Raw genomic sequence first — 27,169 nt, 5'->3', positions numbered from 1 at the left:
TCCCAGGAACGACTTGAGCTCCTTCAAAGTTCTTGGAATTGGCCATGTTTTTAAAGCAAGGATTTTGTCAACTCCCTTTTCTGAAACTATATGTCCCAAATACTTGACAGACTTCTGGAAAAATTTACATTTCGCAGGAGAGAGCTTCAGACCATATTCTTTTAAACGATGTAATACCCGCAGCAGCCTCCGCTCATGTTCTTCTAGTGAATCTGAAAATATGATGAGATCGTCGAGGAAAACCAGAACTTCCTTTAAATGGAGATCCCCCATGCTTTTCTCCATTAACCGCTGAAATGTGGATGGAGCGTTTGTTACCCCTTGGGGCATTCGGTTGAACTCCCAAAATCCGATGGGCGTCACAAAAGCTGTCTTAGCTTTGTCTTCTTCGTTCATTTCGATTTGGAGGTTACCCAGATTTTAAATCGAGAACGCTGAACCATTTTGATCCGGTCAAAGCGGAAAGAGACTCCTCCATATTTGGCAAGGGATAGGCGTCTTTAACCGTTTGAAGGTTCAGCTTCCTGTAGTCGATGCACAAGCGTATATCCCCGTTCTTCTTACGGACCACGACGATTGGTGACGAAAATGGCGACTCTGATTCACGAATGACACCAGCCTCCAGTAGGTCTCTGAGATGTTGTCGGACAGCCTCGATGTCATGAGGGTGAATGGGTCTAGCTCTGTGTTTGAACGGAGTTTCGTCATCCAGCTTTATGTGATGTTTTACCTTGTTTGTGCATCCAAAGTCCAGTTCACTGAGTGCGAAGACATCCGGGATCTGATGGAGTTTCTCTGTGATTCTTGCCTTCCACTCTGGTGGAATAGGTGACTTTCCAAAATTGAGATTCAAATTGATGTGAGGACTTTCAGATGGTGAAAAGCTTGTTGACACGCTGTGCGACAAGATCTGTGGTGACACGGCAAGTTCTGCAATGGTGGAGAGAGGTGGAATGGTCACATCCTGGTCCGACTCGTTACTCAGGATGACAGGAATCTTCTTGTGGGATTGGCTTGGCAGCATAATCAAATAATTTTTGACACACAGCCCACCTGGCAGTGGTGAGGCGGGATGCTCCACAAGCGTCCACTGACCGTGAGACAGCATGCTGGTGGAAGTAGAGCCATCGATGACGGTGGTGCGGCCAGCAGGGATGAGGACTGGCGACTTACTGGGTAACCTCACAACTCCGTCATAGCCTTGTTGTTGTTGCTGGTGCCGTATTTGCAGCAGTTGCAGCACTGCTCTGTAGCCATTTGCCGTCGGCTGGAAGTTGGAGAAGTCACTCCCCATATGCTGGTTGCATAACGGCTCCAGTTTATTCATGCCGATTACCACCTGGGACTGATGAGTTTCGATGTCAGGAACAACCAGTGCTAGCGTTGAGACGTCAAAATTAGCTCCCAGGAACTCTCTTGGAAAGGTGACCACCATCTCCACATATCTGAGATACGGAACAGCCTGTCCCGCAGCTCCTTCAACTTGCAGCAAGTCACGCAGGGGTTTCACTGGCTGGTCCGCAAAATGCTGGTTATAGAATGAGACTGGGATCGTGGTTACTTGCGATCCGGTGTCCAACAAGCAGTTGAATTCTTCGCCAGCGATTTTGATGTTTGCTGTACAGCGGGATCCGACCAAGCCTTTAGGTAACCGGGATGGAACAGCAGTAGTGTTTTGGATCATTTCTTGACATTTGACATGTTTCTTCTTTGGATTGGGACATTGTGGGTCCACAACAGTTCCAGTTTGCCCCACAACTGGAACTGACTCTAGTTTAAAGATGGTCTTGATGAGGAGTTAAAACGTTGCCAGTTTTGTTGTTTTTCTGCGAACCGTTTCTTCTTTGCAGCGACTAATACAGAGTTCGGGGGATTATCACAGTTTGTTTTTATGTGACCATCTTCACCACACCGATAGCAGTAAACAGGCTTGGGAACAGAAGACGGGTTCTTTGGTTGCTTGCCCGCCCCTTGGCCCTTACTAAACACATTACCAGGCATGGGTTTGAAAGCAGCAGACTGACTGGATCTGGACTGGGCAGCAGTGAGTGTTGCGAGCTGCTTCTGGATGTCAGCCAGCTGTTTAGTGAGCTGCTGCGTGACGTTGGTGAGAGCAGCAATCTCTCCCCTTCCTGCATTGTCTGTGTTGGCGTACTGCGCATGGTTTGCAGCTCTGGAGCGTGAAGAGCAGATGTTGCTGCATGCGGATGGCTTTGGCTGCTTCAGAATCTTCTTCAGTTCGCAGCAAGAGCAGAAATTCAGCAAATGTTGGGGGGTTCTTTTTCCTTGGTTTCAGTTGAAGTTCTGTTATTAGGGAGTTGTCCCAACAACCACGGCAAAATTGAGTCAGAAGATGTCTTTCAAAGTCTTTGTTTAGTACACCACCTCGTTTCACAGCCTGGTTCAGTGCTACCTGTAGACGTTGCAGATAATTAGACGGTTTTTCCCCAGCATCCTGGAACGTGTCCATAAACTTGGCGTATAGCTCATCACCACCCTGGACCATCCCGTATGCTGAGTCAAGTGTCTGTAGATACACAGTTGGACGAGTATCCGGTTTCAGGTGCTTCACCATATCTGCAGCAGGTGGTAGTAAGCTATCAAAGATTTTGCGTGAGCGCTGTAGATCGGACACGGCAGGATCCCTTAGTAGAAGGTCTACCCCGGAACGCCATGTGTCGTAATCGGACTCTGTTGGAGATCTGGGTGATCTTCCTGAGAAGGCCCTGAGACGCTGTGCTGACATGTTCATAGCGCTATCGTCGTTCTTCACAATATGTTCGACCACATAACGAACTTCAGGTGGGTTGAGATTACCGTGCAACATGGCTGGCGAAGGAGGTATTGTGCCGGTTTGGGCTGTAGGATCCGGCTGGACTCGTGGTGGCAATTCCACGTGCTGGTTCGACGCGGCAAGATCAGCCGAATGCTTTTTACCATCTTCAGAAAGAGCCTCATCCTCAGTGGCGGTGGTGTGGAGCTTGTTGACCTTCTGACCAAGCAAAGACATCACCCCACTTAGAATGACTGAAAAATCTTGGCCAGTCAGTTTCGCAATTTTTTCGAGCTCGGAGAGGTAATCATTGGTCTTTCGCTTCCCTACTTCGTCCGCGCAGACTGTAGCGAGGTCTAAAATTTCATATGCCACTTTTTCCGTATCGCACACTTGTATATGGCAGAAGTGGACGTAACGCAACCAATGAGGTGCCTGAGTTGTACTCTACGACAATCGAAGAATGAAAATCAGATTCCGGTTCGTCTATAAATTCAATTTTTGAAATAGACCCGTACTGCTTTAAAAATTCAACTACTTCGTCGTCAGTTTTAGTTTTTGTCGCGTCTTCAATCAAAACTGCATTTAGAATCTTAATGCCATTTTTCTCGAATATTTCCATTTTTCCAAGACAATAATATAAGTACCACAACAAAAATTGCTCAGTTATTTTTCTCCACTCCTGGCTAGCTCGCCACAATATGTAGGCCGTATGTTACTTAAGTAAAGCAATGTACTCAAGTAAGAGTACTGTTACTTTAGAGATTTATTACTCAAGTAAAAGTAAGGAGTAGTCACCCAAATATTTACTTGAGTAAAAGTAAAAAGTATGTTGTGAAAAATCTACTCAAGTACTGAGTAACTGATGAGTAACCTCATTACGGCAACAAATAATGCACAAAAACATAAAAATAGCAATGAGCAAATTCAGAGCCAGGAACATCACTTAAGCAACTAAAACAATAATATATATTAAATAATAATACATAAAAAAAGGATAATTGAGCCACAATAACTTAACAGCACCATAGGCTCAGTAGGCATTCATTGATTGATTGATTGAAACTTGTAGTAGTAGATTGCATATGTAGCCTGTATGTTACTTAAGTAAAGCAATGTACAAGTATTAAGTAAACAAGGAATTATATAACTGGGCTAGATCAGAAGAAACTAAATTCAGCTCTAGGAATGGAGAGTAATAAAGACTGAACACAGGTTTTAAATTTAAAATGGTACCAAATTATATTAAAGAATTATAGGAAAAATAAACAACAACAAACAGACATGTAAATTCGAATGGCCATTCACATTTTCAACATAAATTACAGAACGTTCAATATTTACAATGTGATACTGTACTTGATTCAGTCCTTGTTTTTATCAAGAATGTTATAAGCGCAACACAACAGTTCATTAAACGACCTTGCAAAGTCCACGTTATGGTGGCAGTGTCCAGAGGGGTTTTAGTGAGGGTAACGGGTAAATGTGAAAGTTTAGGAGGACAGAAATGAACTTGTTGCGTCATGGAAACCAAAGGGAAAAAACAGAGCGGCTGCTGAGGAGCCTCCTACCCGCCCGGGGCTCGGTTGGGTGGATTCAGTTTGGTTGGTTCGGTTCCAGGCATAAAGCTTCAGACTCTAGTTCAGGCTCTAGCTCGCCATCCAACATGGCCTGTACAACAAGGGCAGGACCAGTCAATTTTCCAGTGCGCGCACACAAAATACATTCAGATACTAAATACTAAATAAAACTACTGTATTCAAATAGCAAGTATATTTCTTAATATTGTACAATACATTCATGAATCCATTTAGAATAAATAATATAATAATTGTTGTATCAAAATATTAATTCTCTAATATTATCAAAATGTACCCATTGCATCCACAAATAAAGTGCATAGCAGACAGTGGTTCACTGGACTGCATCATAAAATGCATTGGATGCATAGCATTGACAATCATCAAACAATTAACACATCCCAGAAACAAATCAGACAATTGTTAACAGTGCTAACGTTTTATTCAGTTTACTATATTCAGAGAAACAGGCATATAAGTAGATGCTAACAGCTCCATTCAAAATGAATGTAGCGGCTAAGCTACACAGATGCAACTCACCAATTCCGCAGATAAATCACACTTAACACTCTCGCACGACGACCCACGGCTTTAGTAGTTGGCTCTTGCAGTTCGACATTACATTTCAGTTAAAAGCTTAGTTAATAATTAAAGTGTCAAAACCGAGTCACATGCTTCCCGCAATAGGTCACGTGACCGCGTGACGCAATGACGCACGCGGTCATGTGAGCGCGCGACGAAATGACGCACGCAAAGACACGAAAATAACTAGGATATTTAATTGGGATTTGAAAGGTTATTTAAATAGAAATATATTTAATTAAAAATAATATTCAATGGGGTTTTAAAAGGATATTTAAATGAGGATATTTAATGGGGTTTTGTTACCCAGGTTACACACAGTACAGTACACATTCCCTACAATTGACCACTAAATGGTAACACCCCAATAAGTTTTTCAACGTCAATCAATTATTTAATAAATGACCAAGTCGAAGTGATCTACCTCATATATACATACACATACGTTTCATATACATACACACACATATCATATATATTAATATGTCCAGGGTGTACCCTGCCTTCCGCCCATTGTAGCTGAGATAGGTGCCAGCGCCCCCCGCGACCTCAAAAGGGAATAAGCGGTAGGAAATGGGTGGATGGATATACACATACATACATATATATATATGTATATATATATATATATATATATATATATATATATATATATACATATATATATATATATACAGTATATAATTTATATTTATTTATTTTGCCATTTTTGTTTACATGTTAAAGGTGTTTTAATGAATATATATGCATGTTTAACACATAGATTCCTATCTTTCATGAAGACAAGAATATAAGTTGGTGTACTACCTGATTCTGATGACTTGCATTGATTGGAATCAGTAGTGCTGAAAAAAAGTTATTCCTTTCTGTCTAATACCACATGAAAGTCGTTGGTTTTTGCCATCTTATTTGTCCAGCTTCTATATTCGTTTTTATACACTTTACAAGAAATACATTGGCTGCAAACTCCGTAGCTTGCTCGCTTGTTTGCGCTGGCTTTCGGAGACTCTTATTTTGTTAGCGAAGGCGCGATGGAGCGGCACTTTTATTGTGAAGACAGGAACTGTGCGATCAGCCTTTAGGCTTTTGACGGGAAGTACGGTTGAAATAAAAAAGTGTCTTTTTTTCTTTAAACTTTTGATTGATTGATTGAAACTTTAATTAGTAGATTGCACAGTACAGTACATATTTCGAACAATTGACCACTAAATGGTAACACCCCAATAAGTTTTTCAACTTTTCTAAGTGGGATTCGACGTGTGTAGGTCTCGTGACCGCCAGGCTCTGTTTGATTGGTCCAACGTCACCAGTGACTACATGTGATTGGTGAAACGCAGGCATGCGCAGATCCTACTTTGAAAAACCAAAACAAACATTAATAGATCGATAAAAAAAAAAGTAGCGAGTAACGAGCTGAATGTACATGAATGGAGCGGAGTAAAAGTAACGTTTCTTCTCTATAAATATACTCAAGTAAAAGTAAAAGTATGTTGCATAAAAACTACTCATAGAAGTACAATTTATCCCAAAAGTTACTCAAGTAGATGTAACGGAGTAAATGTAGCGCGTTACTACCCACCTCTGCTTATAAGCCACAGAGAATGCTGTTTTAAATCCTGCACTACAATGAGCCAGTGCAACTAAATTTCGTTCCTGTCTGTACTATAAAGTTCAAATTTAAATGACGATAAAAAGGAAGTCTATAAGTCTAAAAGCCTATCAAGATGCCTGGTGCTCTAAAGCCAGCCGCAAAGAGATTTGTCATACTCTCGTTTCCTGTTGTCATGTATGTTGCTTACCATGTACTTGTTTGTCTCATTAGTTGGACCTAAGTATTGCCCTGTTTTCCTCCAATCAGCTATCTCCTTCCTCTTGTGTCTAATCCAGGTGAATTCAGTTGTCCAATTAGTCTGTGTGTTTAGTTCTCTGTTTGCTATCTCGTTGTTGTCCGATCGCCATGTCATTTGCGGTCAGTTAGACTCCAAGCAACATGCCTTGCAACATGCTCTTTTACTCTTTGTTTTGTGTGTTTTGAGCATTTGTACTTTGTTTTCTATTTTGGGTTAAACCTTTTGAGCAACACTTTCATTGGCTTTCGGCACAAGAACCACCTGCTATCCAAATAATTGATTACAACCAGCTGTATCCTAACCACATAATTTGTGATGCATTGAATTTTTGCGTCTGTTATAACTCTTGGAAATGATGATGAATCACATTAACTGTTTGACCAAATGGTTTTGCTAGTTAAATTAACACTTGTATAATAAAATATACAAGTGTTTGTATTTTGGTAGTATTATATGATATTTGGTAGTCATACCGGTATATGATGTTCCCAAGGTGACAGAAAAACCTTGTCATATGGGCTTAAAGAGGAAGATGGAACTATAATGTTACTTGGACAATGATGTATAAAATAGGGGAGATTTAGTTCATTTAAATTTTTCAGTTTTAAGCGATCTTTTTTTTTTCTTTGCACAACTCTCCATCATCCAGCTCTTGAATTATGATGGCTGTTTAAAAGAGAATACATATAGCATGTGTTGCATTATTAAACATAAGGTTTACAGTGATAAACCCATTTGGACACTGACGTTGCAGAGCATCAATCTATCTCTCATCAGATGCATACACCATGACACTAAAAGAGGTTTGATAAACGCTGGATTGAAGTGGAGGTATTTTATGATTTTACGACAAAGCGGTAAAAGGCTTGGATTAAGTTTGCCGTCAAATTTAATTTCATGCACTGTTATTCTTAGATTTTTGGCATTTAAAAAACTATTTGTATTAGTTATCCTAATTTCGAACTGACCTCAACTCAAGCCCACATTTTCAATGGAGTTTGGGCGGTTTATGTGCTGTCGAATCTCCCGGCAAAATCTGAAGTGCATTTTGAAGCAGTCTTGTGGTACAGCCGGAAGCGAGGCTTCACACGTCATCTATTCCAGCTCCTACACCACATGAAGCTTGCAAAAACACCTTATTACTCGACTCACACCTCAAAGCTTTGGCACAGCTTGTCACGTCACTATTTTCCTGCATTTAAGACCACCTCCCCTTGCCACCCCACTCACAACTGTCACAGTACAATCGCACTAGGGCTGGGCGATATTGCCTTTTTTTAATATCGCGATATTTTTAGGCCATATCGCGATATACGATGTATATCACAATATTTTGCCTTGGCCTTGAATGAACACTTGATGCATATAATCACAGCAGTATGATGATTATATGTGTCTACATTAAAACATTCTTCTTCATACTGCATTCATATATGCTTCTTTTAAACTTTCATGCAGAGAGGGAAATCACAACTAAGTCAATTGACCAAAAGTGTATTTATTAAAGTTATTAAGCAATGGCACAAACATTCAAGTAATTTCCAAAACATAAAGTGCAAGATTATCAGAGACATTTTAAGTGTAAAATAAAAATGAGCTGCATAATTGGAAATCAAATAGTATTCGTCCTTCACTATGTGGTAGGTTACTACGGACGTTATTAAATTCTCTTCATTCTCTTGCGAGTAACTTTTCAAATGATGCTAAATATTAGCAGTAATGCTACTTTTTATAGCAACGCTTTTTCCCCCCACACTTGACAAATTACGGTTGTCTGTTCGACATATTCCCACGTGAAGCCGAACCACAGCCAGACGATGGAAACCCTGCGTTTTTTTATTGGGAATTAAGACTTCCTTCATTTGTTACCAGATCCGCACCTTCTTTCTCTTGTACGGCTATGTTAGCAGCTAACATAGCCCAGTATGCTATCTCTCTGCTCTGCGAGGGCGGACACGTATGTGACATGTGACGTGACAGTATGTGACGTATGTAAGAATGTTCGCCTGCTCGTCTGTGAGAAGGAAAGACAGGAAAGAGCGAGAAGAGCCTTAAGTGTACGCCCGCAGCTAAAAGCAACTGCGTGAGATCGTATACTCGAATATTACGATATAGTCATTTTCAATATCGCACAGACAAACCCGCGATATATCGTATAGATCGATATATCGCCAAGCCCTAAATCGGACCAAAAAATGGACGCAGCAGGAAGCACATGGCAGTAGTTGTCCTCGCCAGCGTCCCCATTGCTGCCTCAAAAGAGCCATATTATGCAAAACCAACCGGTACCTATTGGTAGCTGTGGATTTGGGATCTGCATCAGTTCAGAAAATTTGAAATCAAACCGTGGAGGCATAGTCTTGCCTTCCTTCATGGTTCCTAACTTATATTTTTCAGAAGACTCGTAGTTGAAGCCCTAAAAACCACAACTAAATGGCCGTGGAAAAGACACAGTCAGAGTGGAGACAAGTAAATGCCACAAAATGGCACATCCTGAAGAGAGGGTCAGAAACCAGTTTGAAAATGGTCTGTAAAACATAATCTATGCAACATTTTGACTAAATAACCACCATTACATAGTAGAAGGAAGAGAACCATAGAAGGAAATGTTTGTTTGTACAAGATGGTGCCCCCCGTGGCTGACGTCTTTGCCTGGTCAGAGTAGGGCTGGGCGATATTGCCTTTTTTTAATATCGCGATATTTTTAGGCCATATCGCGATATATGATAAATATTACGATATTTTGCCTTGGCTTTGAATGAACACTTGATGCATATAATCACAGCAGTATGATGATTCTATGTGTCTACATTAAAACATTCTTCTTCATACTGCATTCATATATGCTACTTTAAAAACTTTCATGCAGAGAGGGAAATCGCAACTATGTCAATTGACCAAAACTGTATTTATTGAATACTCTTTTTAAATGAAAGAACAAATTAATAGTGTTACTACCTTTTTGTAGTAACACTTCTGCTGCATACTTTGCATATTGCTGTTGTCTGCTGAATATCTTCCCACTTGAAGCCAAACCACCAGATGATAGATCCCCTGCTCTTTATTTTGGGCATTTATTGTTCTTCCTCCATTTGTGATCAGTTTTGTACCTTCTCTCTTGTATTGTCACAAGCTCCGCTCCGCTCTGCTTGTACGACCTCTCAGCTAACGTTAGCCATGCTGGTACCTCTCTGGTCGGCGAGAGCGTTTGACGCTAGACGCGCAACAGTATGTGACGTATGTAAGAAGGCAGGCTTGTTTTCCGTCTCTGTGAGAAGGAGACACAAGAAGGAGTGAGAACCGCCTGTATTTTAATGCTCTCGGTGAGAGCGTATGACGCTAGACGCGCGAGATTATGTGACGTATGTAAGAAGGCGGGGTGGTTTTCCGTCTCTGTGAGAAGAAGACACAAGAAGGAGTGAGAAACGCCTGTTGTGTAATGCCCGCAGCTAAAAGCAACTGCGTGAGAACATATAATTGAATATTACGATAGTCATTTTCTATATCGCACAGAGACAAACCTGCGATGTATCGTTTATATTAATATATCGCCCAGCCCTACCTACATACCTACAATGTTTAATTTTTTTTTCCTTAGTTCTACCTCTTCTAGTTTTTCTCGTTCCTCTTATCTTTCAGACTCGTCTTTTGTGCCCAATCACCATGTTTCTATCGTAATTCTTTGTCCCCTACGTTTTGGTGTTGTTCTGATTCTTCCGACCTTAATGATCTTGAGCATGAGCTCATAAATCGACTTTATGATTTTGATCCTGTATATCTTAATTCAAATTCCAATGCTGTTTCTAATCCTCTGTCTCACACATTCTGGGATGATTCTGACCTTCTTCTGGTGATTCTATGAATGAGCAAATTATTCTCCAAGATTCTGATTTAGAGTTAGATTTTTCCTGTGTCCCAACTCTTCTTCTCATGAGTTGACCTTTGACACTTACTTGGGCACTTGTTTGTCAATCTAACCTGGCCCGTCACGTGAAGGCCAATGACGTCGTCCAAGTAGACACACTCACGGTCCTCTTCACCCCAGCCTGTCTCACCTCTCAACTTGTCTCGGTTGTCTGGCTTATCCCTCTGATGAAAGTCTGTTCACATGATCCAAAGTCCTGCAGTGTAGCTTCTCCGCTGTTAGCTTCCCCTTTGGTTATGAGGCCATGAATTTACCATGAATTGATTAACGTGGACCCCGACTCAAACAAGTTGGAAAACTTATTCGGGTGTTACCATTTAGTGGTTGATTGTACGGAATATGTACTGAACTGTGCAATCTACTAATAAATGTTTCAATCAATCAATCAATCAAAGGCTTTATTGACCTAACGGCAGCAGGCTGATGTAACCCATCCTCCTGTGACCTCCACAGTCATGTCTCCATGGCGACCTTGTGTCCAGTCATTGTCCAGTGCAGGAGTAAGCTTAAATCCTCCTCCAAGCCTCCCTCCACCTATCCTTGGCATGTACTAGTCAGACTGGGCCAGTCCCACTGGCCCTTCCTACCCCCGCCATTGCTCAACAGGGATGTCTGATAATTCATCCTTGGAGAGGAGCCTCACGACTGGCAGCCTTACAGTTAGGGACGCACAGCTGCCTCCTGTTACAACTGCGTGGGAGTCTAAAGGTGTGACGCCTCTGTGGCAGCCTAAAGTTTTGTTGACAATGCCTCCAGTTCCTGTTCTGGCTATGGGGCAGCCAATAGCTTCGTCAACGCCTCCAGTTCCTATTGTTCTTGTTCTGGCTGTGTGGCAGCCCAAAGCCTTGTCAACATTGTCTCTAGTACCCGTTCCAGCTGCGCGGCAGCCGAGAGCTTCTTTGATGTCAATTTCTCCTTTTCCTGTTCCAGCTAGGCCGCAGTCTAAAGCCTCTTTGATGTCGACTACTTCAGTTTCTGTTCTGAATGAGAATATGGCATACTCCTACATGCCTGGTGCGATTTTGCATTACCTGCAGCTGCCTAATTCCAGTCCATTCTTGGTCAAGTACAATGGAAAGTTCCTACTACGCTGGCCCTGCTGGCCCACTCAGCCCCCATAGGCCTTCCATCTATTTCTCTGGTCCTGCCTTCCTAATCAGCCCCCGAGGGTTTCCGACATTTCTATTGGCCCACCTCCCTGACTTATCTAGAAGGTTCCCCCCATTGGTGATTGTACCTAGGCTATTCTCCACCCACCCTGTTTTGAAATTTCTTTTTTTTTTTGTGTTTGGACTCAGCGATGTTTGCAATAAGTCTCTTGTGGGAAAGGTACAACCGTGATCTGTTACCTGTTGCCCCTGTGTTTTGGTCCCATGTGCTTTTTTGTCTAATCTTGCACGGGTTTCCTCCAATCAGCTCTTTCCTTCCTCTTGTGTCTAGTTCAGGTTTATTCAGTTGTCCAGTTAGTCTGTGTATTTTGTTCTCTGGTTGCTGTCTTGTCTTTGTCCAATTGTCATGTCATGTGTGGTCAGTTACTCTCCAAGAAAGTCTTCGCAGCATGCTCTTAGCTTTACTCTTTGTTTTGGACACTTTTACTTTGTTTTTAAAATTGGCTTAAGCATCTCCTTCCTGTGGCTTTGCCTTGCTTTCCTACATTTTAGACCACCTCACCTTACCGTATGTTTGTTTATTGTGTGTGCTCAAATGACACAATTGTCATCTTAAAACATACCGTATTTCCTTGAATAGCCGCCGGGGCGCCAATCAATTTAAAACCTCTTCTCACTTCGGCGCTTACCAAAGGGATGCGGTAAAGGTAAGCATGCACTAATTATTATAAAACCTCATCTCACTCCGGCACTTACTAAAGAAAGGCATGCAGTAAAAATTTGAGTGTGACGTAAGGATATCATCATGAAAAGCACATTTAATAAAAAAACGTTATTATGGTCTTACCTTTACTTATAGATGAAGTCCAAGCCAGCTCTGTTGATCAAAAGCATTGATAACTTGTTTATAGTAGTCTCCCTTATCTTTCTTCAGTTTTAAAACTCTCTTTGTCTCGATGGAGATCTTCCTTTATTACCTCCTGCTTCGATTGAAAGTCCAGTTTAGAAAACTGCTATCAGACTGCTGCTATCAGTTAGCTCGGCTCCTCAAGTGCGGGCCGGGCGACGACAGAATTATCGTCGGTGAACTCTCCATCCCGTTCTGCTCCGTAGGTAATCTCTTTATCCCATCGCTGCCACCATGAAGGGTTATTGTATAAATAATACACTGGGTATTTAGGACTGGAACATGCTTTATTTCAGCCCGGTTGTTTACATAGCCAGCATAGAAGTGTTACACCCTAAAAGGTCCGTCGTGCACCCCCCGCGTCATATCCGTCCCAGCACATATCCCATCACTTATTGTCACTTCTTCTGCAGCTGAGTAGTCGCAAGAAGGATCACTAGCGGCCTCTACCACCAGGAGGCGGGGGTCATTTAATGACTCATATTTGACAAACACAGCTACGGTACTGTGATGGTCTCAAGCTGTCGTCTTGCGGGTTCCCAGGACCACCAATGAAAGACATGGCTTGAGCAGTTTGACTTTGTTTATTTTTCAATAAAACCTCAGTCCATGTCGCTCTTCCGCTCCTCCTCTCGGCTCGCTCCCCGTCACCGCCTCCTCGCCGCCATCTAATAAAACATAGCTGCTTACTTTTCTAGCTTGGACCTTAAATCCTACTGAATAGCTCTTAATCTTCTTCCCTTTATGCAATTTCAAATTATCGGTATTGAAATCAGCCTTCTCCACTTTAAAAATGATGACAGAGGAAGTGTCACTCGTGACGTCACAAGTTTGACCCGGCGGTAATATTAAGCATGCGCTAATTATTTTGCGAAGCGAGTTTGAGCCGGCAGTAATTCAAGGCAGGCGCATACTATATGCCCGGCGGCAATTCAAGGATTTTCCATCAACAGCACTAAGCCTTCTGGTTGATGTAGTATATAATCATTAACTTCCTATAGTATACATGTATTTATGTATTAAGTGAAGTGTTATTTATCCAAGGTAAAACATTTAAGAACAGATTTTTATTTTCAATGCTGAGCTAGCATAGAGGAAACATTTACATGTTAGAGATGTTAAGTGTGATGATAATCTCTCATCAACTGTCATTTACAAACACAATTTAGTGCTATAGATTCTTCTCAACAGTAAACAAATGCTCTTAATGTGCTGGGGTAATTGTGATGACACATAAATGAATGTTTAATATTGACAAACACTTTTAAAAACCTTTATGGAGAATGTCTGCAACTTGATGACAGAGCAGACCGCAGACAATTAAGAAGCCTTTAGTGGTGTTTCTTTATGCAATTATAATTATTATTTTATTAGTTGTAATTATTAAAATTGTACAGTAATTTGGCAATGAGCTCTGAGTTTATGCTTTTATTGCCATCTACGGTCTACTTTTGAGTCTGTGTGGCAAAAATCTAATAAAACAATACTGTATTTGTTTTCCAATTTTTGTTTAAATCCTGTGTTTTTTTTAGTTTAAGGTTATAAGAAACACTTACAATAAAACCTTGATACCAATTCATAAAGTCATAAGTTGGTAAAATTTTGTTGACAGAAAATAAGCCTCTAAACATTGCAACTTTTGCCGCAACCTTCTGAAATAGCTACTGCAAATTCAGTCATTTTCGGCTATGACAGTCACAAAAAAAGTCTGCGAAATCCTGGAGGGGCTGAACATTTGTATCAAATGGGGGAAAAAAATATCGTGCATCTCTACTTGAAATGTCCTCGAGCACTACTACTGTATTCTGTCAGATGATGTTGATGTTGTGTCTCTTTCATATTATTCCTAAAGGAAACGTAAGAGACGTGCAGATGTTGTGATAGTGCGTGGCAGGCTGCGCCTCTACTCTGCGTCAGGGTTCTTCCTCCTCTTGGGCCTGGTTATCATGACCATAGGGATTGGCATGGCCACACTGGGCTACTGGCCACAAAGTGAAAGATCATCTACAGGTCAAATCCCGCCTGGCAGGGGAGCCAAAGGGCCCATCAGGGGAGATGTGGCAGATGACGCCGCGGGGAACTCCAGTGCAAGTCAAAATGTAGAAGGTAATCTAGCTGGCAGCTTTTGTTTACAAACTGCTAAGAGGGTGACTCATTGTCTGCATGCAGGTTCAACTTCTACGCAGCCAGGGGGCCCACTGACTCGGTTCCTGGAGCAGCATCGTCGCTCTGAGAGGATGAAGATGTTCGGGCCCTTCACAATGGGGATTGGGATTTTTATCTTTATCTGTGCAAATGCTATTCTCCATGAAAACAGAGACAGAGAGACAAAGGTAGGCTATGCAGTCCACTGAAGTGAGGTGAATTATATTTACTGTATATAGCACTTTTTCTCTCGTGACTGAAAGTTTGTTACATTGAAAACCCATGATCTACATTTGAGCTACATTTAGCCCCAAGCGGGTGGCACTGGGAGCAAGGTTGGTAAAGTGTCTTTCCCAAGGGCACATCGGCAGTGACAAGGATGGCAAAACCTGGATTCAAACCAGTAATCTTTAGGTTTCTGGTCGGCCGCTTGACCATCTGAGTCACGACGCCCCTTTCGCTGTCTGTCATTCGCACGCATAGCGGCCTTAATGCACAGGCTTACCTTGGCTGGAGCTCAGGGGCCCCCACCGAATCAGAGGCCCCCAATTTTGATTGGTGTTCATGACTCTCGATCAGAGACAGCTCTGCTTCGTGTAGCGATTGTGTACTCTCTCTCTCGGCTGTGTTTTGTTTCCTACAACTTCGAGCAGGGTGCGAACCCAGGTGGCCTGTGTGAGAGGCAAGCACCCTGGATATTGAGCTAAAAGCACAGGACATTTCCGAGACTGCCAACACTATTCTTGAAATTGACTGGCCACTGTTACACCCCCACAGAGGTGTATGCGTGCATGGATGATATGTTTGCATTGTTGCCGTGCTGTTGATTCAATGCCCGTTCACAGGGTATTGAATCGATTGAAACTAGACTGTTGAGGTTTTGAAGACATTTCTCCTTTCATCTGAGCGAGCTTCATTTGTTTCTGCTTCAAGACTGCTTAAATATAGGACATTACAAGTCTGACCAGAGAACAACAACCTGGATAGGGACGGCGTGGCGCAGTGAAAGAGTGGCCGTGCGCAACCCGAGGGTGCCTGGTTCAATCCCCACCTAGTACCAACTTCGTCACGTCCGTTGTGTCCTGAGCAAGACACTTCACCCTTGCTCCTGATGGGTGCTGGTTAGCGCTTTGCATGGCAGCTCCCCCCATCAGTGTGTGGATGTGTGTGTGAATGAGTAAATGTGGAAGTAGTGTCAAAGCGCTTTGAGTACCTTGAAGGTAGAAAAGCGCTATACAAGTACAACCCATTTATCATTTATATTCAAAGGCCTGTCTCTCATTTGGCACGTCCGTACTGCAGACATTGATACTCATTTCGACGAAATAAGCAACATGAAGTTTACAGTTCTTCCCACCCTCTTCATCCTTCAACATCTCTGTCATTCTGTTCTGTACTTCTTCCCTCACTTGATTGAATTATATTTCTTCTCGACGTACAACTTTCCAGTAAGCCACAAACATCAAGATGACAGTTTGCTGCTTGGGATGGGCAGAATATTTGCTTTGAGTCTTTGGAATGAAGTAAGAGTCCTGTGTCTGGCAAATTCAATGCAAGTTTGCGTCCTCTTCCCTGTTTTGGTAACCTGCCTTGCCTTGTTTCTGCAGGACTTCCTTTCTCTAGTTATCTGTAACCAAACTTTATGATGTATAACTAACTTAGCTCTGACCCTCCTGTTTTATGTTGTAGATCATCCACATGCGAGACATGTACTCCACCGTCATCGACATCCATCGGTTGCGACAGAAGGAGCACAAAAAGCAAGTCCAGAACAACACCACCTATGCAAGAGAAGATCTCAGAGCCTTCAGCGCCGAGTACAACCCTCTACTTGGCCTTTCCTCTTGGGTCGCAGCTGGAGGTGGCTGCGCGGAGGAGGAAGTGCTACTGGGGAACGAGGAGGACGACGGGCAGAGAGAGCAGATTAAATTGGACTGTAGCTTTGCGGGACTGTTGGCGCCACTTTACAAGGATAGGGTCTTTCCTGGGTTGGCTCACTCAGATTCTGTACGCCCCCAGTGGTCAATGGACGCAGACAGCGAGAGAGGTGGACACCACGCACGCTCCATTGTGTCCTCCTCCATCTCTGCATTTACGCTTCCTGTTATTAAACTCAACAACTGTGTCATCGATGAGCCAGAGATGGAGGCCATTACAGAGGAGGAGCGAGGAGGACTCAGGGGAGACGACGAGAAGTCCCAACCTCTCAGCGCCATGGAATCTCTGGTGGTTCCAGTGGCGTCTGTTGCTAAGGCCTCCAAACCACCAGGCCTGCACCGGAGTAATTCTGCATCCTCTTCTTCGTCCTCCCCCCACTCGTCATTGTCCTCCTCCTCTCTGTCGCCAGCGCCATCCTCTACCTCGGGCTGCTGGCTGTCCCCCGGAGCAGCCAGGGCCGACTTTGGCTCCAACTCCTCCCTGCACATGCTCAGCAGCCACTCCAAGTCTCTGGATCTAGAGCGCAGGCCCAGCATGCTTAGCGTGCACCGGGAGCAGCGCAAGCACCCCAGCTGGCCCCGCCTGGACCGCAGCAACAGCAGCCGAAGCATCGGTAGCGGCGGCCGGGCCAGCACCAAGGGCTACACCCGCCTGGAGGACAGGGAGGATCATGTGGAGCGCTGCCTTGACGAGGTGTTACCGGCCACAACCAGGCGAGACTTCAGCAAGCGGGAGAAGCTGCTCATGATATCGAGGTCACACAACAATCTGAGCTTCGAGCACGGCGAGTCGAGCGGTGGCGTAATGCTAAAGAGGGGCAGCTCCGAGACCCGGTTCTGAGGGGTTCAAAGAACTTGCTTCTGTGCTTGTTTGTAAAGTGAAACTTTTACAAAAGATACAGTGCGCAGAAAAGCAAAGATGCTTGAAAGGAACTGGAGAAAAGTAAGTAATAACTATGAAAAAATCTTAAGGTTTTTGGGTCAACGTGGTTCCGCTGTAAAAGGCTGTGAAACTAGGTTTTTTTGCTCAAGTGTTATTAAATAAAATGTGGCAAGCTGTCATCCCAGCAAGGTCAGAATAATGTTATTTTTAGCGAGGACTCATTACAAGCTGACAAATGATCAAGAAAAAACTTGCACTCTAACGCTGGGCTACTTCAAGCCATGTTCACACAGACACTTTTCATAAGGTAGCAAAATATGTCCAAACAAACGTGTGCATTATTAAATATTATCACTGTCCCCACACAAACGCATACGGGGACTGTAAGGCAATGTCAGCCAATCAGAAGAGTCAAGGACATTATTTCCAGAGGTGGCACGATAGCGAACATCGCAGCTCATGGCAGGAAAAACATGTTATCAATGTAGAGCAAAAGAAGCAGTATATTTACATCTAATATTTATGTATTTTCAGTAAATTATAGTCAGCAATGTTTGCCATTGAACTTTTCAAAGGTGAAAATGATGGCGCACACTTGTGAGGTCATCAGACGATGGACAAATTCTAACTCTTCGTTAAAACTGTCAACACACGTTGAAGACAAAGTTTAGTTTAGTTTACCCTAGTGTGTGTTTTTAATGACACACGTATGTCTTGGCGTTTGGACTAGTGAAAAAGCTAAGAAACGTATGAGTTTTAAAATATTTTGTGTGGACATTGCCTTCGTTTGGATCGGCACCAAATTGTACACTGTGAAACATACTCGCCTCCTGCATACACCTGAAGTGTTCAATCAGGGGTGTACTCACTTGGCCTGAGCCCACTTCTTATCTAAAGTCGTGTTTGGCTCTGATCTGTGATCCAGTTCCACACATTTATTCTCCTTGTCCCGGTTCGAAGAAGTAGGCCATGTATGGTAAAATAGCAAATAACTGCACTTTGACAAAGCTGACAATTGCAAAATGTCAACATGAACAGATAAAGACACAAAAGACCATTTACAGTATTCTTCAGCTTTCACATTGTTTGAACACTGGGTGTTTGGTGGTGTCATTTTGTGGCCTTGTTTAAAAGTTAATAGTTGGATTTTCTCCCATTAGCACGTCACGGTGCATGCACACACACAAGGGAGCAGAGTCATAGAAAGACTGTAATGCGATTGCTCTTCGCAAGTTTGTTATGTTAACTAACACGTTTTATCACAGAAATAACATGAATGACTGACAATAATAAAACCAACAGCACACTGGCTCACACGGCTAATTAAAGTGGTCATATAATGATTTTGTTGTAATATAAAACACTTCCTTGTGGTCTACATAACATGAAATGGTGGTTATTTGGTCAAAATGTTGCATAAGTTTTCAAGGTGCTTTCTGATCGTCTCTTCAGGATGCGCTGTTTTGTAGGTAGTCCTATTTACGTGCCTCCACTGCGACTGCGTTTTCTCCCTTCCAGCCATGTAGTAAAACTTAGCTTCTCCATATGGAGTCTACTGACCGATATAAGTTAGAACTATACACTAAATTGTATAAGAAATGGCAACAGCGGAGGAAGCATGTGGATGTACGAGCCAGTCTGCATCACAACAAGTAGATGGCCAAAAAGCAGGAGCTTACTGACTACAATTTCGTAGTCGCACAAAGCTCTTTGGGTAAACCTCCACCATGTATGGCGATATCCACTGATGTCACCATTTGGAAAAATGTCACAACTGGATCTTTTGGAGGAAGTATGAGGGAAGGCAAGATTTTTTTTTAGAAATATATTTCCGCCATGCATCCATGTTTTGATTTCAAATTTTCAGTAATAATACAGATCCCAAATACACAAAAACAGGAACTGATAGGTAAGAAAAGATGGTTTTGCATAATAGGTCCCCTTTAAGAGTGATATAGCTGGATAAATATGCGTGCATTGTTTTGTATGATTTACACTCATAGATTGTCAGTTAAGGTGCAAAAAGTACTTTTTCTCTTCTGTTCCATCCAACGTGTTTTGTCAGCTCCAATTCTGAACGTCTTCAATTTAGCGACAAACAAGAACACTTAAAGGCCTACTGAAACCCACTACTACCGACCACGCAGTCAGATAGTTTATATATCAATGATGATATATTAACATTGCAACACATGCCAATACGGCCGGTTTAGTTTACTAAATTACAATTTTAAATTTCCCGCGGAGTTTCTTGTTGAAAACGTCGTGGAATGATGACGCGTGCGCGTGACGTCACGGACAGTAGAGGATATATTAGCGCAGCACCATTTGCGGCTAAAAGTTGTCTCTTTTCATCGCGCAATTAAACAGTATTCTGGACATCTGTGTTGCTGAATCTTTTGCAATTAGTTCAACTACTAATGGAGAAGTCAAAGTAGAAAGATGGAGGTGAGAGGCTTTAGCCTTTAGCCACACAAACACAGCCGGTGTTTCCTTGTTTAAAATTCCCGGATGTGAAGCTTTACTACGGATCAGAGCGGTCAAGCGTCCATGCAGCTGCCGTCGACTTCCCTCAAAGACTGGCGTCAAGACACCCGTGGACACACCCCTCCGTCTATCAAGTACTATTTAATCTCACTAAAACACTAGCAACACAATAGAAAGATAAGAGATTTCCCAGAATTATTATAGTAAATGTGTCTAAAAACATCTGAATCCGTCCCAATTCAATCGCCTTTTTTTTTAACTTTATTTTTTTTTTCTAGTCCTTCGCTATCAATATCATCATCCACGAATCTTTCATCCTCCCTCAAATTAATGGGGAAATTGTCGTTTTCTCGGTCCGAATAGCTCTTGCTGCTGGAGGCTCCCATTATAAACAACGTGAGGACGTGAGGAGCCCTCACCCTTGTGTATGACACATAGATTGGACCTGCTATCCTTGTTTAAATAAGAAAATCTCATTTCAGTTGGCCTTTAACAGTTTCCATGTTGTCCCCCATCAAAACCACAAAAAGTACAAGGAGCTCAATGAACTGAAGTAGATGTATTTAATAAACAGTTTTTATTCAAATATTCTTCACTGCATGAAAACTAAATACGATACTCATAATTCGCAGTACTTCCATCAACTACTTCCATGAATTCTACGTAAGAGCAAAGGACTGAATGAGTAATCCTTAATCAACTGTGTGTGTGCACGCGTGCGCCTCTAAATACTGAACACAAACGCAACAGAGCATAAAATATGTGCACACAATTCACAAGCAGGCATGACATTGTTGTCGTTTGGTGTAACCGTGGAAACACAATTATTTAATTCACTGACATCACGGTGTAACAGGGATTAGGGCGTGTGCCTCACAATAAGATCCCCAGGGACTGAGTCTCTCTGTGTGGGGTTTGCATGTTTTACCTGTGACTGCGTTTGTTCCACCCGTCACGTAATCCGGCTTCTCCCACCTCCAAAGACATGCACCTGGGGATAGGTTGATTGGCAACACTAATTAGGGGCAAGTGTGTGAAAGTGAGTGTGAATGTTGTCCGTCTATCTGTGTTGGCCCGGCAGTGAGATAGTGACTTGTCCAGAGTCTACCCTGCCTTTCGCTCAAGTACAGCTGGGATAGGCTCCAGCGACGCCGACAGGGACAAGCAATAGAAGATGGATGATTGTATGAACGCTGCTACTACTACTGCTACATTAAATGCATAAAAATGTGAGAGCTCACAGTTGAGATTGAACTTGCTAGTTCCTTCCTGAAACCACGTGCTGGTTGCTACACACATCAATAGAACACAGATGGCCAAGTAACAGAGTAGTAGTCCAAGAGGAACACAGCATGCAAAAGAGGGTGTTCCTTTTATAAAAATGATCTTTGCCAAGCACATAAAAACACCTGTCCCTTAAAACAGAGGATTTTAACTTTTTTGAACTCGAGGCCTGAATTGTACACTAAAGAGTGAAGTGAAGTTAATTATATTTATATAGCACTTTTCTCTAGTGCCTCAAAGCGCTTTACATAGTGAAACCCAATATGTAAGTTACATTTAAACCAGTGAGGGTAAAGTGTCTTGCCCAAGGACACAACAGCTGTGGATGGCGGAAGCGGGAATCGAACCTGCAATCCTCAAGTTGCTGGCACGGCCGCTCTACCAACCGAGCTATGCCGCCCAGTACCTACGTGAATATAAACACTGATATTTAGGTGATTTCCTACTTACAGTTTAAACCTCATCAAATGGTATGAAACCATTTGTTAATCACAAAGATTATTATTAAGGCCTAGGTAAGGCTGATTTGAAAAATACATACTAATCTAATATGCTGCATAAGAAAAGATTAAAAAAACTGATAAAAAATACATTTACATACAATTATGTTGTGCTATTATAAATAAACAAAATTAAAAGGTGCCATATGTAGTGATGTGGCCAGAAAGGGTACTGCAACTACGGTCAAAATTCTGTAGTCCCCTCCCACTCTCAATGACTGAGGTTCCCAGATACGCAGCCGAATCCTACTCCTACGCCAAGGAACTTCAAATGGCAATCCACGAGTCCTACGCTGTAGGTTTCTCTTGTTTATGCTTCTTACAAGATGCTTTACAAAGTAATTATGCCCCATTTTACTGATGTCCATTAGCCAAATGTATTTGTAAAGTTACGCAGCAATATTTTCGTTGGAAGTTGGAACAGATTGTTGGGATTACCCTGCTAAAATGTCAACTTTGACCGCACGGACCACCATTGAAATAATTATATATAATAATATATAATATACTATATATTGCATAAGTCTACATTGATGGTAAGCCGAGGCCAACAGTATAATTATTGCCACATTTCGTTCAGCATAACTCCTTGTTCCATCCAACCTGATGCACTACATTCTCTTCCATGTACGCACATCACCATCTTTCAGTGCAGAGTGCAATTCTATGAGCCAACCCACGTCACGAAAAAACCACGTTACACATAAATCAAATAGCCTACTACCATGTCAATACACTAAGTAGAAAATCATTACACGTGATGCATTATATTGTGCCAAGCAAACACCACCCCATATGTGCCTGATGCACATACAGTACCAGAAACCACAATTAGTCGTGCTAATGTTGGAACGCATTTCCTCAGCGTATCAGCATATTGAGAACAAAATAGGCACTGACATGACCCATATCCACATAGGTTTTATTTGTCAAAAATACATTTTGCTCTGTCAGTTGGATGACACATCGACATACAGGTTAAAAGGCATATATTTCCCCCGTTAGCCTATATGTCGATGTGTCATTAACACTGACCACCACACTAAGCATTCGTTGCACAAACATACTAGTTTTGTTAGACAAAATCATAGACTGTATTGGACTATATAGTTTACATACCAAATGTACATTTCCACGACTTGTCCAGAGTGTAACCCCGCCTACCGCCCGAATGCAGCTGAGATAGGCTCCAGCGACCCCCCGTGACCCCAAAAGGGACAAGCGGTAGAAAATAGATGGATGTCCATTTTAGTTTATTACAAGTAAGAAGAAAATGTAAATGCCTGACTTACCTATCAGGGAAAACATTAGTACGTTTGGGGTCAGATGAAAAAATCTTCTCCGCCTTCAATTGTCTCCATCATCATCATCATCATCATCATCATCATTTATTTTCATTCCTTTTATGAAAGTCTCCAACTTTCAAAGGCATCCCCAATACAAATCATTTTGTTCCTGGCTTTGTCATGAATAAGTTGAGAATTGTAACGACGCCTTTTAGATTTACTAAGGTTTGACATGTTTAGTAACTTTACCAGTGGCAGTAGCTAGAAGAAGAGGGCGGTGCTCAACTGGCAACCTGAATGTGACACAACTACTGACTTTTTAATTGGTCAAACAGTGGAGGACGGGTATTATGTGTAGAGCTCAGCGAACTACAAGGATCTGGCGAGAGTCAGGTTAGAAAAATTAGGCTACAAAGTCAAAAAGGTTAAAAAACCCTGGCCAAGAGGACCAAGACTAACATTTTGCAGTAGGTTGTTAAAAAATGTAAAGCAATCCTGACATTTAGATCGATCTTTGAGTAGCGTTTTTGCAGTGGATTTTCAAAAACAGCTAAAGGTTCCAGTCACACAGAAGATCTGCAACGAGCATTTTCGCAGTAGATACCGAAAAAGAGCAGAACAAATCAAAAAAGAGGTACAAACAATGTTACCTGAACCTGACCTGGGATACAGGTGAGCCCTCTGAGGGTGAACAGAAGATTGATTTTCCTTTCCTTCTCTCCAGGTAACGACTGTACTTTATCAGTCTGCTGCACCTCCTTGCAAGCACAGCAGGAGGTGTGACCAGTTGGCACACGATGCGAAAACAAACAAATTCAATGTGTCAGCCAAGGTTGGGAGTGAATGCATGCAGTGAAGTGTCCTACAACAACTCAGCTACGAAGATTATAGCAATGTGCCGTGGTTAAACTGTTGGTGTGCCACCTTGTCAGCAGAAATGCACATTTAGCGACATTTTCCAATATTATTTGTACCAAGGACTGGTTTAATGTAGGGTTGTACGGCATACCGGTACTAATAAAGTACTGTGGTACTAATGGATCAAAAATGGTACTATACTGCTTTTGAAAAATACCGGTTCAATTTTCTTTTTTTTTTGTGACACTGCTGGTAAAATGAGCAGAAAAGCATGTTTGGCAAATCACTCGCACAAACTATTTACAATCAGACTCAGTGTGTAGACAAAAAAGGGAGAATGGACGAAGTTTGGACAAAAAACTAACGATGAAGGTGAATCCATAACACTGAAACGCCTTCAGGAAGAGGTGCTTTAAAACAGGGCTAGCTTGCTAGCGGCTAACGTCAAGCTGTAGTCGGCATTGTTTTTTCTGATTCTACTAGTTTAACAAGCAAATTTATACCGGTGCAAATTCCTTTGGCATAATATTGGACAGATTTTTACTGCCCAATGGAGTTCTGTGGAATCACTATCTGACGTCCAAAAGTTCAATTTCTAGTGACTCAAGCGCAGCAATAATTAATTTGACGCAATCCAAACAACTTTCCCCACTAGTGGTGTAAACGACCAGTAACCAACAAATAAAGTCAACACACGGTCGCACATAAAACACATTCTGCTTGTTGAACTTTGTGGACATTATAAAACACTTATATATAATTTAAACTTATACATATATAACTCCATTATAGTGCATGATAGGTAATATATGCAAAATACTCTCGCCACACTTCCCCTTCTTAGGCACAGTTTAGCTGCTTGACATTTCTGATTGGTTCCGAAACTTTAACAAAGTCATCAGGAAAGTCAACAGGGCGGGAGTCAAATTTTACATACACATAATATCTAATGTTTTATCGTTTGTACTTCATCTTGCATTTTTGTCACAATCTGATGTGGGGGGCGGAGGTGTTAATGTTGAAGTAGGTCAAGTTATGTGTTGTTGTTGAGTCCGTTACCGCTTGCTTTAATACATGCAAACGAAAGTGTTATTTCTGTACGAAAGACTGTTGTTACATCACAATCCACACCCTGCTGTGTGGCAAAAAAGTGTCTTAATGTGTGTCTATTGAGTGTGTTTGTGTGCTAGCGTGATCACAATGTTCTGGGAACCAAAAATAGTTAGCTTGGTTATTTGTAAAAACATGTGTAAACGTGATCACAGAACACTCTGAGACAACACACACAGTGATATTAATCGTTCATAGTAATAATAATAATAAAACAATAGCTGAAGTTAGTGTAGTGATTTTGATATCAAATTAATTTACATTACGCACACACACAATCCTATATATATATATATATATATATATATATATTTATTATGGCTATCAAACGATTATAATAATTGTATTAATTTAATCGCGATTAATCACAGGTTGTTCATAGTTAACTAAAACTTAACCGCAATATCACAGATAAATGTAATTCTTTATCATTAATAAGTAAGGGTGTCAAAATCAATTTTAGAATGAATCGCAATTTTATTTGTAACGATTCTTAATCAATTTAAAAAAATTATATTTTTTTTTATAGAAGGAAACTTTTTTTTTTTTTTATCTGTCCTGTCCAGCCACTGACCCAAATCATATTGTTTTTGAAGTCGATGGGCATATCTGCTGTACAGATTTACTTTAGAAAAGAGAAGTGTGGGATACTTCTCCTGTTGCCCTATTTGTATTTGATTTCAAGAAATTTTGGGGTAGAATTTTGTTAAGCAAAACCATTTTTTTTAATGTAATATATATATATATATATATATATATATATATATATATATATATATATATATATATATATATATATATATATACAGTATTTATCAGAGCTGTTAATCTGTTTCTTAGATGTAAAAGTTGCACCAAATTTTATTGAAAAAGTATTGATTTTGAATCGAGAATTGTTTTGAATTGAGAATCAATTCTGAATAAAATCATTACACCCAAGAATTGAATGGATTCATAAGGAATCATGTGGTGCCCAAAGTTTTACAGCCCAATTATTAAATGCACCCGAGACGATCATTTTCAAGTTTTTATAAACATGACTGGACAATTAGTTTGCTTTAATGAAATGTTTTAAAAAAAAATATGCTTTTTTAAACAGCTCAACACAAAAAGGACATGAACAGGCTTTTAGAGAGAATTAAAAAAAAAATACCTGCAGTCTGTGCAGTCTGTTGGTGTCTTGCCAGATTTTGTATTTTGTATGAATACAGAATTTGTATTCCTTTTGTAGGAACACTTGCCTTGAAAAAAGGATGTTAAGCTGAATGTGTGGGATTGGTATGACCAAAGACTTGACACCGTCTTTTTTCTGCTGAGCATTGATTCCATCTTTCTAAAACAGTTCTTAAAGCAGTTTTTAATGTAATGTAAACACAGACGTGAAGCATATTCTCCTCACAAGCGGCAAAGCACGCCAGCAAAGTTTACTCCAACGATGTAGTCTCACGGCGATCGTGATAAAATTGCTCGCCATTTTCTCAGTTGTGGCTCCACAATAACTGGACGCCACATCTCCTCAAGCTACGGAACGGGCCAAGGGTAAAAAAATGTTCAGGTCCTCAATTGTGCATTACAAATCTTGCTGTAAAAGGAACTTTAAAAGCCCTAACATCTATTTATCTATCTATCTATCTATCTACCAGCCCCATTTCCATATGAGTTGGGAAATTGTGTTCAATGTAAATATAAACGGAATACAATGATTTGCAAATCATTTTCAACCAATATTCAGTTGAATATGCTACAAAGACAACATACTGTATTTGATGTTCAAACTGATAAACACTTTTTTTTGCAAATAATCATTAACTTTAGAATTTGATGCCAGCAACATGGGACAAAGAAATTGGGAAAAGGTGGGAATAAATACTGATAAAGTTGAGGAATGCTCATCAAACGCTTATTTGGAACATCCCACAGGTGTGCAGGCTAATTGGGAACAGGTGGGTGCCA

The 27,169-nt window shown here is 41.4% G+C and overlaps 2 protein-coding genes across 12 annotated transcripts in view; one reads left to right on the top strand and one right to left on the bottom strand.

The window, feature by feature from the left end:
• tmem200a (transmembrane protein 200A) overlaps positions 1-17,879 on the top strand; it is a 49,263-nt gene extending 31,384 nt beyond the window's left edge. For 10 of the 11 annotated variants that reach the window (XM_061901232.1, XM_061901236.1, XM_061901238.1 and 7 more), the window contains 3 exons: positions 14,579-14,832; positions 14,896-15,059; positions 16,561-17,879. In XM_061901232.1, coding sequence (XP_061757216.1) covers positions 14,579-14,832; positions 14,896-15,059; positions 16,561-17,649 — 1,507 coding nt within the window. In that variant the 3' untranslated portion in view covers positions 17,650-17,879. Of the gene's footprint in view, positions 1-14,578; positions 15,060-16,560 lie in introns of all 11 variants that reach the window. The other variant, XM_061901231.1, reaches the window with a different exon arrangement.
• LOC133553245 (uncharacterized) lies at positions 400-5,058 on the bottom strand. The gene is made up of 2 exons (XM_061901243.1): positions 4,894-5,058; positions 400-4,444 (listed from the first exon to the last, which is right to left on the bottom strand). Exon 2 carries the CDS (start codon positions 1,682-1,684, stop codon positions 410-412), a length of 1,275 nt encoding a protein of 424 aa, XP_061757227.1. The 5' UTR covers positions 1,685-4,444; positions 4,894-5,058; the 3' UTR covers positions 400-409.
• Positions 17,880-27,169: the final 9,290 nt, after the last annotated feature.

The sequence above is a fragment of the Nerophis ophidion genome, linkage group LG05 (genome assembly GCF_033978795.1).
Source record: "Nerophis ophidion isolate RoL-2023_Sa linkage group LG05, RoL_Noph_v1.0, whole genome shotgun sequence".
NCBI lineage: Eukaryota > Metazoa > Chordata > Actinopteri > Syngnathiformes > Syngnathidae > Nerophis > Nerophis ophidion.
The sequence above is the reverse complement of the archived record's forward strand: the minus strand, read 5'-3'. Positions and strand labels throughout refer to the sequence as shown.

What these genes read in the sequence shown, in the direction of transcription:
- LOC133553245 (XM_061901243.1), bottom strand. Translation starts at nt 1,684, where the DNA reads ATGATCCAAAACACTACTGCTGTTCCATCCCGGTTACCTAAAGGCTTG.